Source organism: Leucoraja erinacea, chromosome 27 (genome assembly GCF_028641065.1).
Source record: "Leucoraja erinacea ecotype New England chromosome 27, Leri_hhj_1, whole genome shotgun sequence".
Lineage (NCBI taxonomy): Eukaryota > Metazoa > Chordata > Chondrichthyes > Rajiformes > Rajidae > Leucoraja > Leucoraja erinaceus.
Window position 1 is genome coordinate 32,629,386 of NC_073403.1, and position 14,438 is coordinate 32,643,823.

The following is a 14,438-nucleotide window of genomic DNA, read 5'->3' on the forward strand; positions in this document are numbered from 1 at the left end:
AAAACTTGAGTGCACTGGGGGAAGTCAGCGGGTCAGGCAGCATGTGTGGAGGGAATGGACATAAGGTCAGGCAGGAGGGCAGCAGGAAACAGACAAGGGGAGCAAGCTATGGTCAGGTCACTCGCTGTTTGTACACAAGCCATGAGTTATAATTGGAGATACATAACTATATACAAATTAAGAGCAAGTGATAGCCATTATCTTTGGTAAGTCAGAAGCAAATAATGTAGTTAGTGCTTCAATTTTAACGTCAGAGTTATCTGTAAGAAGGTTGCCCTAATTTAGGGACAAACCTTCATGAACAGGGAAATGGCTACTCAGATACAGTGCATCACTGTTCATCGTGTATGATGACAAGTTATCAGTGACTTCTCATTGCAAGCAAAAATTGATGGGCTGATTTCTCACAATTCATTTTTCTATATATCTAAAATAGGGCAGCATGGAGACACAGCGGCAGACCCACTGCCTTATAGCGCCAGAGACCCAGGTTCGATCCTGACTACGGGTGCTTGTCTGTATACAGTTTGTACGTTCTCCCCGTGACCTGCATGGGTTTTCTCCGAGATCTTCGGTTTTTATCCCACACTCCAAAGATGTACAGGTTTGTAGGTTAATTGACTTGGTGTCGATGTAAGTTGTCCCTAGTGTGTGTAGGATAGTGCTAGTATGCGGGGATCGCTGGTCAGTGCGGACACGACGGGCCAAAGGGCCTGTTTCCATGCTGTAGCTCTCAACTAAATTGCTTGTTGAGGTAAGATCATCGTTCAAAGGGGAATGGAAAATAAGGATAAAGAACAAAGAGGGAGCAATGCCACAATATTACTGAATTAATGACAGATATTTCTTTGAACTGAAACACATTGGGTTACCGGATTTGTCCTGAGGTTCGAGCACAGATTCTGATTCATCCTGCTTGCTTAACGGCAAAGCCAATCTGTTGAGGGCGAGAAGTACCTTTCCTGCTTTCTGCAATTAAAAAATAAACAGGCGTTGCTGTAAAGCTCACTCCAAAATATCACAGTTTCTCTCCAAAACCACTCCCTGATGACGGCTGTGGGAGGTGAAGGGTGACGTCGGTGGCTGTGACAATGGTGAATACACCTCTTCACAGAGTACCTATGATCCCTCAAGTCCCATGATCGGCTGGCGAAGTGGGACACAGTGACCTCGGCACAGCGAGGCTGCAGGTCGATGGCTGGAGGTGACGCACAGCATGGTCGCTGATCGGAGGCCGCCGCGGGAGGCCCAACAGCAGCCGGGAGAGCGAGCAGATTGAGCGCAGCCTGCGGCAGCTGCACTGGGCCAATGGCATGACGCTGGGCCAAGCCAACCTTTACTTCATCCATCCCAGTGCCGCCAGGACACCGGGCCTTAACATGGTAAAGTAAGAACTTGCCCACCCGGGCAAAACCAGACTTTTCACAGACTTGGAAGTTGCAAAGTACAAATCTCTGCGTGATGTACTGGAAGAGGATCTACTGTACAAAAGTATGGTATGATTTGACAGGAGAACGTGCAGAACAAGCATTTTACTGTAAATCTATACACGTGATAATATATAACCAGAGTAAAAGATCAAGTTCAAGTTCAAGTTCAACTTTATTTGTCACCCGAGAGGATAAAGTGCATAAAATGCATTGTGGCACAGAAGGAATTTTGAGTGCTTCCTGGTTATAGCTCATTTTCAGGACAAAAAAATCCCCCCCCCCTCTCTAAGAGTTAGTAGAAAACTCTTCTAACTTTGAACACCTCCATTACATTCAGTAGAAAAACAGGTACATATTCTTAGAAAATCAAGAAAGCAGCTGATATGTTAAGAAATACTCAGATCAAATCCAAAGGCATTTGAAGATGAGAGGAGACCATCAGAGACTTGGATTTCACTGGGGGCTCTGCTGAACCTTGTTTGGAAGCCAGCCAGAGATATTGGGCACTGACTCCTGTCATCTGGTCCTGGCATTGCCTTCAAAAGGGAAAATCAGGACAATGCCTGGGAAAAAAACTAGGCCTCCATTTGCAATTTCCATTTAACTCGCATTCCTTTTTGGTAACCTACCCCACATTTCTTTCAACCTTCAAAGAGACGAGATTACCCCACAACCTTTGTGAGGGGGATATAATTTCCAGTGGGTGTCAAAGTGGCACATACATAGATAGCACTGCTCTTACAGCTCCAGTGAACCAGATGTGAGCCTGTCACTGAAAGGGTCTTGTGTCATGGTGCCATGGACCAGTTGCCAAGTTACCCTCAGCTGGAAGGAAAGCGACCTCTCATTTACATGGTGAGCTACTTACCCGCCACTTCTGCCTGGCTAAGAATTGCTTCATTCTGTCCTTTGACAGCATCTTGGCTGAACTCTTTTCTCTGTTCTGAAGCCACGGATGATGCAGGCAGTCCTCGCATGTTAAACGCTTCCTAAACAGAGCAATGTTAAATGGCCACAAAGTTAAAAATACCAAGCACAGGACAAATATCACAGAGATTTAGGGAAATGTAATAGCTTTTAAGGTACAGGAAACCAAATACTCCTTTAGTCCAACTGAATCTCTTTGATGCAGTGGCCATACATGATTTAAATCACTGAATAGCCAGTTTGATTTGGATCATGATCGTGTAAACATGAGAAAAGCTAGGAAGTCGCGATATGCAGCGTGAGATTTGTGAAGCATGCTGTGGATCCAATGAGCAGAATCCCATCTCTATCAGAATCTTGGTCATAGTGAGTGTGGGACACACTCTCTGTCTCCCCGACCAACAAAGAGACACAGGAGTTCACACCACTTCACAAATATGACCATGAACAGCAGCCGATGATGATGATGGTATTTTATTGTCACATGATCCAACAAGGTTTCGCTGGAAGGTTAGATTGCATGGGATCCAAGGAGAGATAGCTGAATGGATACAAAATTGGCTTCATGAAATGAAGCAGAGTGTGATGGTGGAAGGTTGCTTCTCGGACTGGAGGCCTGTGACTAGTGGGTGTGCCTCAGGGTTTGGTGCTGGGCCCGTTACTGTTTGTCATTACATCAATGATTTGGATGAGAACATACATGGCACAATTAACAAATTTGCTGATGATACAAAGGTGGGCGGTTTTGCAGATAGTGAAGAAGGTTGTGAAAAATTACAGCAGGATCTTGATCGATTGGCCAGGTGGGCTACGGAATTGTTGTTGGTCGCTGGGGGGCGCTGCAAGACGGCTGCCCTGCCAGCAGCGTGTTCGTCATTTCTACTTTTTGAGGGGTTTTTTGGTGTGTCCAAATGTGTGTTTTAATGTCGATTGGTGGGTCTTGTGTGTGGGGGGGGGAAAGGGGGGGAACCACTTTCGGTCACCTCCTCCATGGAGAGGCGACTTTTTCCATGTCGCCTCCCGAGCTTCAGCAGCTGGAGCAGCGTGGACTTTTTTCATCGGGTAATGGGGTAAACCCATGCCGGGGTCGCCAGAAGGTAGTGCTCCGATCGATGGCCCGCGGACTGTTACAGCCTGAAGTCTGTGGAACTTCTAGCCACGTGCGCGGCATCCAGAGCCTGGGATCCCTCGTTGGGGATCCCCGGAGGAGAAGAGCTCCGACCGTCGGCCTGCAGCCTACAACATCCTGAAGCCGCGGTCTGTGGAATTTCTAGCTGCGGGAGGGGCATGGACCTACCATCCGGAGCGGGATCCCTCCCTGGGGATCGCTGGAGAAGAGCTCCGACCGCCGGCCTGCAGCCTACAACATCCTGAAGCTGCGGTCTCCAGTAGGGGAGCACCAATTCAGGACTTATCTTCCAGACGAGAGGGCCTGTACATCTGGCCCCTTGCTACGGCGACTGCGGAGGTTTATGGCCCCAACCACGGGGGAACAATGAAGGATGTTTGTGTTAAATTTTTATTGTGTATTGTGTGTTCTTTCTGATTGTACCGCTGCTGGCAAGCTCGTTTCACTGCATTTTATTGTGTATGTGATGAAAAAATCTGATTGATTGATTGATTGGAATTTAATACAGAGAAATGTCAGGTGTTACATTTAGGGAAGTCTATCATGGACAGGACCTATACAGTGAATGGTAGGGCTGTGGGGAGTGTTGTAAAGCAGATGGATCTAGGGCCAGCGGCTGCATGTGCTGGACTGGGGGGCGGCAGCTTCGACCACCCCGGGCCACGGTGTTTGAACCGGCCCGTTCGCGGGGTTCGGTGAGCCGTGGGACTGTTTGTACCATCGCCCGGTGGGGAATCGCCTCAGCGCAGAGGGAGAAGAGGAGGGAAGAGACTGCAGCCCTAAGATTTTTGCCTCCACCACAGTGAGGAGGTGTTTGGAGGACTCACTGTGGTGGATGTTAATTTGTGTTTATTGTTGTTTTATTATTGTATTATTGTATGTATGACTGCAGGCACGAAATTTCGTTCAGACCGTAAGGTCTGAATGACAATAAAGGAATTCAATTCAATTCAATTCAATGGTTCCTTGAAGGTCGAGTTGCAAGTAGATAGGGTGATCAAAAAGGCATTTGGCTTTCATCAGTCAGAGTATTGCGTATAGAAGTTGGGAGGTCATGTTGCAGGTGTATAAGACGTTGGTGAGGCCGCATATAGAAATATTGTGTTCTGTTCTGGGCACCTTGTTATAGGAAAGATATTGCCAAGCTGGAAAGGGTACAGAGAAGATTTACAAGGATGTTGCCAGGACTAGAGGATCTGAGTTATAGGGAGAGGTTGAGTCTCTAATCCAGGAGGCTGAGGGGTGATCTTAGTGAGGGGTATAAAATCAAGAGAGGAATAGTTCGGTGGGATGCAGAGTCTCTTGCCCAAAGTAGGGGAATCGAGGACCAGAGGACATAGGTTCACGATGAAGGGGAAAAGATTTAATAGGAATCTGAGGGGTAACTTTTTCACACAAATGGTGGTGGGAGTATGGAACAAGCTGCCAGAGGATGTAGTTGAGGCAGGGACTACCCCAACATATATGAAACAGTTTGACAGGTACATGGATAGGACAGGTTTGAAGGGACATGGACTAAACGCAGGCAGGAGGAACTACTGTAGCTGGGACATGTTTGCCGGTGCGGGCAAGTTGGGCCAAAAGGCCTGTTTTTACATCGTTTCACACTGTGTGACTCTATGTACTCAGTTCCAGTGAAATGCTTTGTATTTGCAGACAAAGTGCACCAGAGTCGCCACAAAGATACAAAGAGTACTCATCCCATCTTGCTCCCCCCCCCCCCCCCCCCTCCTCCCCACTCCTTGCCCCCTTTGTCCCTGGCAACCCCATACACTGTGTCCAGTTTGTTCACCTGGTTAACAGCTGCTGCAGAAATTCTGCTCTAAGTAAAATAGTAACACAGGATATTGCTGGAGGAACAAGGATGTACCTAGCCATGAAACAGGATTCAGGAAGTTACAAACTGAGTGTAGAGCTACAAAGGAACGTTCCTTACCTCATATCCTTCAGCAACAAATGGCTGATAAAATGCTTTGCCTTTCCAGAGATCTCAGCGAATGCATCCTCATCAAACTCCCAGCAAATGGCAGTGACATTAGTCAGGGTGTCCGCATCACTGTCACCTTGGAATGGTGACACGCCGCTCAGCCTGCAACGGGACAGGGTTCACAGTCAAAGCTCTGACACTCTGAGGTGTTTGCTACCACTGACATACTTCAGTCTGCAGCCAACGCTTAGTGTGGAAAACGTGACAGGGCAGAAATGCACTGTTTTTAGTTGTAGCTTTAGAGATACAGCACGGAAACAGGGTGTACAATGGGTGTACAATGGGTGTACATTGTGTTCTGTACTAAAATCTGCGCCCTGCATCATTAACTGAATCAATTTTGGGAGCAGGGTACATTGACTAGGTGCTACCTTATTTCTGTTTTAATGACAGAATTGGAGACAGGATGGAAAAGGCCCTTTAGATCAATGGCCCATGGTGACCATCAGAACTGTGATACCAATCCTAGCTAAACCAACTTTCGTTCTCCCACATTCCCAACAACCGTCTCCAGTTTCGACGCGGTGAGCAATTTACAGCAGGGAATGAACTCTCAGACATGGTCACCTGAGATGTGGAGGAAATGGGAGCACCTGGGAAAAGCTACATGGTCACAGGGAGAACACTCATATTCCTTTGACAGTGCTGGAGGTCAGGACTGAACCTGCTGGTGTGAGACAGTGGCTCCACCAGCTGCGACAGTGCCTCTTCTATTGCTTGAGGAGTGACAATGCTCTGCTTTTCTGCAAGACTGCCTTGGCGTGTTTTGCTAAGTGCCTCACAGAAGGAAACAAGACTTAGCACCTTACTCAAAATTCAGCACATTGGGATTGCAAAGGATAACTCAGGGAACATTTAGTGCTCAAAGGTGAGGGAGAAAATGAACAGTCAAGCTTTACAGCTGGGAGACAACGGCAATGATGATGGAACCCCAACATATCTAGGCAGTGGCGGACTGGGTCTAAAAATATTGGTTGCCAGGAGACAAAGGGGGCCCACACACAACTACAATGCTATCATTTAACAGGGGCCCACTTGCCATCACTTGCTATCACTTCATCAGGGGCCCACTTGCCATCGGGCAAGCTGACACCCTGGCCAGTCCGCCACTGTATCTAGGTGTGGGGGGCAAATTTGATATCATTGTGACAGCAATGCTTCTCCACCCACTCTCTTTCTCCAGCCCACTATACTGCTCCTTCTTTCCAGGCTACAGTAAATGTGAGAATCAGGAATAGATACATACAGAGGGTCAGGGAACATCCTGGAGAAAAGGACTAGGTGACGATTCAGATAGAGATCCTTCTACACACTGATAGTCTGGGGAAAAGGAAACGTGATATAGAAGATGATACAGAGAAATATAGAACAAATGAATGAAAGATATGCAAAAAGTAAACGCAGGTGTCTGTGGTAGCCAGTCTGTGGTAGCCAGTCTGTGGTAGCCAGTCTGGATTAAAATGTGATCATACAGCCAGAGAGTAGGAGGAATCACAGAGGGGGAGCAGCGAGAGAGGATGCTGCAGAACTCTCGTCAAGAGAGGAGCAGAGAGCAGTTTCTTCTCCAGAAGCAACACAGCTCACAAAACAATTATAAAATTTGTCGAATCCTCAGCAAAAAGGTTCAAGGTTCAATTAAAACTTTTTTTTTTTTATATATCGCTAGATGGCATTGCAGCCGAGGAGCAAAATGTTCTAACCAAGAGTTAAAGACCAAGCATCCTTACAGCAGCTGTGATGGATCTTTCAGTCACACCTTGGGGAGCAGTTAGATCACTCAAACGTGGCCCCGCATTTACTCATGGACCTGCCACACCGAATGGCATCAGTTACCATTAGCAGAACCAAGTCCTAGTCCAGATTAAGTAGACAGATGGACAACAGGAGAATATTTAGCCCAAAACATAACTGAACAATGAAGAATGGTGCCAGCAGAGTGCAGGTTGTGAAAGGCTTGGATAGTGTGGATGTGGAATGGATGTTTCCACTAGTGGCAGAGTCTAGGATTAGGGGTCATAGCCACAGAATTAAAGGACGTTCTTTTAGGAAGGAGCTGAGAAGGAATTTCTTTAGTCAGAGGGTGGTGAATCTGTGCAACTCTTTGCTACAGAAGGCTGTGAGGGCCAAGTCAGTGGACATTTATAACACAGAAATAGATATATTCTTGATTAGTACGGGTATCAGAGGTTATGGGGAGAAGGCAGGAGAATGGGGTTAGGAGAGCGATAGATCAGCCATGATTCAATGACGAAACTTGATGGGCCATATGGCCTAATTTTACTTCGGAGTCATGTGAGTGACTACATGAAGAAGGGCCGTCGTCTGCGTGCGCGTCATTACGTCTGAACGCAATGCGCACGACGGTCTGGCAGAGGCACTGTGTCCTCCCAGCCGTCGGGATGGGCAGGTAAGCAAAGTTGAATCACTTACCTGCGTTCTTTCGGGCTTGAAGCTTTTTGTAGTTTCAGAGACCAGATGTCGAGGAGACGGTCCGCGGGGAAGTCGGCTGCCGAAGACCGCAGCATTAGCGCCGGTAGCAGAATCAGCAGGAGACGTTGTGCAGGAGGAGGAGCTCCGTGGTGGTCCTGCGGGACGTAAAACCACCCGCAAGTCTTACAAACCCATTGACTTAGATGAGTCCGGGGAAGAGGTATACCCTCCCTCAACGGAGAGCGTCTGAGGACGACTCTCTCACATGGAGCAACTCAGGGAGAAGTTGCTCCAACAATGATCTGCTCCAAAGGAGGGAGCTGTATCACCAGGCACCTCTACAGCAGGCCGTGCTGGGAGCCTCACACATGGGGCAGCCCAATGTCTTCCCCATTGGAGGGGGGAAGTACATATGGAAGAAACCACTCTGAATCAGAGTACAAAAGCACAGGGGGGGAGGGGGAACCTTCCCAGGGACAAGCAGAAGTAAGTAAGTAAGTAAGTAAGTAAGTAAGTAAGTAAGTAAGTAAGTAAGTAAGTAAGTATAGCACTAAGTCAACTCGCATGACACCAAAGTGCTTTACATAAAATGAATAATAAGCTTCCATACAACCAAAAGAAAATAAGTACTTCTGGAATCATCCAGGTTCCACTGGGTGCTTCCCTGGATGGAGATCTAGCTAATTGACAGTCCGGGTATTATGGAGAACTCGCAGGCAGCGGCACCTGTTTCAGGGCTGCACAAATGTCTCCTGCTCTGAGGAGAGGAGCATCCACGGTCAGTTTCAGTCTGACCCAAAGCAAGAACCTCATTTAGGTCCGCTGGAGGGGTCATGTCAGCGCAGGTACCCTCAGGGGCCTGCGGCAGCACTTGTTTTCAGGGCTGTATACAAATCTCACTCTCAGTGGAGGGGAGTGTGAGTGATCAGTAGGTAACTGATCTCAAATTTAAAGTATGAACATACTGAAGCACATGCATATGGCCTCAAGAGCCAGCAGTTGGCAGAATATCCGCACAAATGCCGGCAAGGGAACAGCGCTATCAGGGTGACTTTGGAGAAACCAGCCGCCGAATCCTCTCTTCAGGTAAGACCAGAAGAAGGAAGCAAAAGCTGTCGGACCAATCAAGGTACCAACGACAAGCAAAACTTCATCAGTAGGCGACAACACACCCCACACCTCCATAGGGGGTAAGCGGTTCACTGAAGCCGGTGGTAGCTTGAAAGCTGGGCACGGAAATATGATCAGAGTCGTCTTTCAAGGCAGACTCAGAATTATGGCCAGAATTGTCTTACAAGGCAGGCTCAGTATGATGAGGTTTTCAGACCAAGACCCAAGCAGAGGTCAGGAGAAACATGGAATCCACACTCCCTACCAGTCCTACTCCCAATCAAGGAGAGAAAAGGAACCCGCATCAGGGGCCTTTGGGCTTACCACAAGACCACCAGTAGCCATGGAGGTAGGTGGGTCTGGATTTACTGAAACAAGGGATTGTGGACCAGTTACATGTTGGTAATTTTAGTCTTGTGTTTTTGTTTAAAATGACAATAACATGAATTTCAGATCTGGTTTTAAAAAACAGATAATAACATGTGATTATTTTTACTGCACAACCTACATAGGTTCCAAGCAGACTTGGAACTCAGACCAGAGTTGTCTTCAATGAGACAGCTCAAGGGAAATCTTGCTCAAAAGCCATCAGGGGTTCTTCAGACCAATGCAAGCGGCTAAGGATGGGGAGCCACAAACACAGTCTAGAGCTGTGGGGGCAGATGGAATGAGCAGGAGTCTGTAATTCCCCAACACATGGAATCAATTACCCAGAATTATTGGGGGCACAATATGGACTCAAGGTTTTCTGTAGCAACATGCAACCGGTGCTTGTTCAAATTCAGATTGATAACACCACTGCGGTGGCATATATTAATCACAAGGGTGGTGTAAAATCTGTATCTTACGACAGATTGTTGAACCTCATTTGGCACTGGTGTATCGAGAGGAATATTTGGGTTACAGCGGTACGAGGTAGATATAACACGGTGACAGATGCTGGATCACGAATGTTTAATAACAACACAGAATGGATGTTGAATCAGGCAGTATTTAACAAAATAACTACACGATTTATCATACCAGATATTGATCTGTTTGCATCTAGACTAAACATCAGTTACCCAGATATGTGTCCTGCGAGCTGGATCCAGGAGCAAAGGCAGTGGATGCTTTCTCCCTCAATTGGGGAGGAATGTTTATGTATGCTTTCCACCAATTTGTCTCACAAACCGATGCTTGACCAAAATCAAGCAAGACTAAGCCACAGGCATATTGGTAGTGCCAGATTGGCCTACTCAAGCCTGGTTCCCAAAAAATTTTGGGAACTATAGTCCAGCCAGTTATGGCTGTACCCAAGAGCAGGGACCTCCTAGTGAACCCAGTTACAGGGAGCAATCATCCACTACATGAACGTATTAACTTGTTGGTCTGCAGATTCTGAGGTGGCCATTTCAAGGCATAGGACTGTCCGAACAAATACAACACAGTTCGGATAACGGATGTCTTGGAGTTCCTATCAACTCTGTACTATAACTATAAACAAAGTTATAGTGCAATCTATGGTGCCAGAGGCGCACTCTCCTCCTATCTGATGCTGGAAGCAGGGCACGGGTCGATAGGAACGCACCCCTTTACAACAAAATTCATGAAGGAAATTTACAATTTAATACCTCCAAGGCCAAGGTACATGGACACATGGGATGTGAGCGTGGTACAAACCCTACTTTGACAGTGGGGTCCGCCTATAACTAACACTGAAGGTGGTATGCTGACAAAGAGTCCAGTCACTGCAAAAGCTACGGTTGGACTACATGACCACCAATATGAACAACATAACATTCGTAATCAGGAACCTGATAAAACAGAGCAGGCCAGGAATGCCAGGGATGAAGATCCAGTTCTTGGCATATCCAGAGAACCAATGGTTGTGTGTGTAGTAACATACTAACACTACTATCTGAGAGTTACGGAGAACCTCAGAGACTTAGAACAATCGGTCCTCATCAACCATAAAAAACCACACCAGAAGGTGTCAACTCCAACCATCTCCAGATGGTCAAAGGAGGTAATGGCGGTAGCAGGAGTGAACATTTATATGGTTAAATCTCACTCCACCAGGGCTGCATCTATGTCGGCAGCAGCTATGGACGTGCCACTTGACGACATTCTAGTGGCTGCAGGATGGACGAATGAAATAACGGTTCACCGTTTTATAACAAACCCATAGCTGGACTGGGGGTTTTTGCACGTACCATTTTAAGTTCTGTCCCCTAGTTTCCCCCCAAGGTTGGGAGGGGTAACTATTTTTAAAAAACGTTCTTTCATTTAAAGCATCAGTGTCTTTACTTAACTGCGTAATGTCTGAATGCTTCAATGATTACACGCATCCATTGTCAATCCATTCAGTGTGTGACGCCTGGATTCATAACCGGCGTAAAATCACAGAGCTTTGAAATCTTCACGTCATCACTCACGTGACTCCGAAGTAAAATAATAAGATTAAACGAGAACTTACCAGTTTGAAGTTTGATCTTGATTTTATGAGGAGTTACGATGAGCGATTACGTGCCCACCGCTCCCACCCTCATACTATCAAGGTCATATGGAAGTTCTAGTTTCTTCACAATCTTACTATTCTCAGGTCTTCTCTTTATCTGTGATTTAACACCGCTGCTTTGAAGATTGACGCGCACGCAGACGGACGGCCCTTCTTCACGTAATCGCTCATCGTAAATCCTCATAAAATCAAGATCAAACTTCAAACTGGTAAGTTCCCATTTAATCTTACTATACTCCTATAAGATTCATAATGATCTTATGAATACATTTGGTCTCCTTGTTACTATAGCCATATTCACTCACAGGATGTAACAGATAACACCAATGCTCCAAACGTCTGTAGGAAATCCGACAGAATCATAATTGATGACTTCTGGTGCCACAAACTCTGGTGTTCCAAACATGACTTTCAGGGACCCATTTAAATCTGCAGAGGGGGAGAGAGGATGGCAGTGTCAATATATCCTGCAGTACCATACAAACCCAGCATGTGGAGGTGGATCACTATCCATGGCACCAAGCACAGTGGCTCTGAGCTCAGGGCACTAGGGCAGCACAGCTCAGACATTAATTAACAGCTAACGGGATGGGATTTAGTGGGGTCATTGTAATCAAAGATAGACACAAACTGATGGAGTAACTCAGTGGGACACGCAGCATCTCTGGATAGAAAGAATTCCCTCTCTCCAGAGATGCTGCCTCCCGCTGAGTTACTCCAGCATTTTGTGTTTATCGTCGGTTTAAACCAGCTTCTGCAGTTCCTTGCTACACACTCAGTGGAAAACTAGGATAAACAGCAAGATAGACATAAAATGCTGGAGTAACTCAGCAGGTCAGACAGCATCTCTGGAGAGAAGGAATAGGTGACATTTAGGGCCTAGACCCTTCTTCAGGCTGAGAGTCAGGGGAAAGGGAAACGAGAGATATAGACAGTGATATGAAGAGATATAGAACAAATGAAAGAAAGATATGTAAAAAATTAACGAGGATAAAGGTAACGGGCCATTGTTGGCTGTGGGCTAGGTGAAAACGAGTTACAGACAATGAGACTCAACAAGACGGCTTTGAAACTAGTGCAACGACTTGGGTGGGGGAGGGACGGAGAGAGAGGGGATGCAAGGGTTACTTGAAGTCAGAGAAATCTGAGGGCGGTCATGCACAGCGGTAGAGTTGCTGTCTTACAGCGAATGCAGCGTTGGAGAACCGGGTTCGATCCTGACTATGGGTGCTGTCTGTAAGGAGTTTATACGTTCTCCCCGTGACCTGCATGGCTTTTCTTCGAGATCTTCGGTTTCCTCCCACACACCAAAGACGTACAGGTTTGTACCTTAATTGGCTTAGTAAATGTAAAAATTGTCCCTAGTGGGTGTAGGATGGTGTTAGTGTGCGGAGATCGCTGGTCGGCACGTGTAGCATCTCCTGCGGTTGCAAGGGAAAGTGCCCGGGCAGGGGGTAGGAAGGGTAGGAAGGGAAAAATTGACCAACGAGTTATGGAGGGAGCGGTCTTTGCTGCTTCATATCCCCCGTCAACTCCATTCAAGGACCCAAGCAGTCGTTCCAGGTGCGACAGAGGTTCACATGTATCTCCTCCAACTTCATCTATTGCATCCGCTGCTCTAGATGTCAGCTGATCTACATCGGTGAGACCAAGCGCAGGCTTGGTGATCGTTTCGCCAAACACCTCCGCTCGGTCCGCTTCAGCCAACCTAGTCTCCCTGTTGCTCAGCACATCAACTCCCCCTCCTATTTCGAATCCGACCTTTCTGTCCTGGGCCTACTCCATGGCCAGAATGAGCACCACCGGAAAATGGAGGAGCAGCACCTCATATTCCGCTTGGGCAGTCTGCACCCCAGCGGCTTGAGCATTTGCTTCTCCAGTTTCCGGTAGCCCTTGCTGTCTCCTCCCCTTCTCAGCTCTCCCTCAGCCCTCGGGCTCCTCCTCTACCTTTCTCCATCCTGCATCAGTCTGAAGAAGGGTTTTGGCCTGAAACATAGAAAATAGGTGCAGGAGGAGGCCATTCGGCCCTTAGAGCCAGCACCGACATTCATTGTGATCATGGCTGATCGTCCCCTATCGCCTGCCTTCTTCCCCATATCCCTTGACTGCACTAGCCCCTAGAGCTCTATCTAACTCGCTCTTAAATCCATCCAGTGACTTTGGCCTCCACTGCCCTCTGTGGCAGGGAATTCCACAAATTCACAACTCTCTGGGTGAAAAATATTTTTTCTCACCTCAGTCTTAAATGACCTCCCCTTTATTCTAAGACTGTGGCCCCTGGTTCTGGACTCGCCCCACATTGGGAACATTTTTCCTGCATCTAGCTTGTCCAGTCCTTTTATAATTTTATATGTTTCTATAAGATTGCCCCTCATCCTTCTAAACTCCAGTGAATACAAGCCTAGTCTTTTCAATCTTTCCTCATATGACAGTCCCGCCATCCCAGGGATCAATCTCGTGAACCTATGCTGCACTGCCTCAATCACAAGGATGTCCTTCCTCAAATTAGTAGACCAAAACTGTACACAATACTCCAGATGTGGTCTCACCAGAGCCCTATACAACTGCAGAAGAACCTCTTTACTCCTATACTGAAATCCTCTTGTTATGAAGGCCAACATTCCATTAGCTTTCTTCACTGCCTGCTGTCCCTGCACGCCAACTTTCAGTGACTGGTGTACAAGGACGCCCAGGTCTCGCTGCACCTCCCCCTTACCTAACCTAGCCCCATTGAGATAATAATCTGCCCCCTTGTTTTTGCCGCCAAAGTGGATCAACTCACATTTATCTATATTATACTGCAACTGTAGGCAAACGTTGCCCATTTCCTTCACTCCATAGATGCTGCCGCACCCACTGAGTTTCTCCAGCATTTTTGTCTAACATGGATAGGAAAGATTGAAAGGGTTTGGGCCAAACGGGGGT

General features: G+C 47.1%; 1 protein-coding gene across 2 annotated transcripts in view; it reads right to left on the reverse strand.

Annotated features, from left to right (window-relative positions):
- Positions 1–14,438, reverse strand: part of LOC129710408 (myosin light chain kinase, smooth muscle-like) — an 81,340-nt gene that overhangs the window by 17,257 nt on the left and 49,645 nt on the right. For both annotated transcript variants that reach the window (XM_055657389.1, XM_055657388.1), the window contains exons 8-11: positions 11,819–11,942; positions 5,423–5,575; positions 2,299–2,419; positions 873–969 (exon numbers count right to left, since the gene is read on the reverse strand). In XM_055657389.1, coding sequence (XP_055513364.1) covers positions 873–969; positions 2,299–2,419; positions 5,423–5,575; positions 11,819–11,942 — 495 coding nt within the window. The remainder of the gene's footprint in view (positions 1–872; positions 970–2,298; positions 2,420–5,422; positions 5,576–11,818; positions 11,943–14,438) is intronic.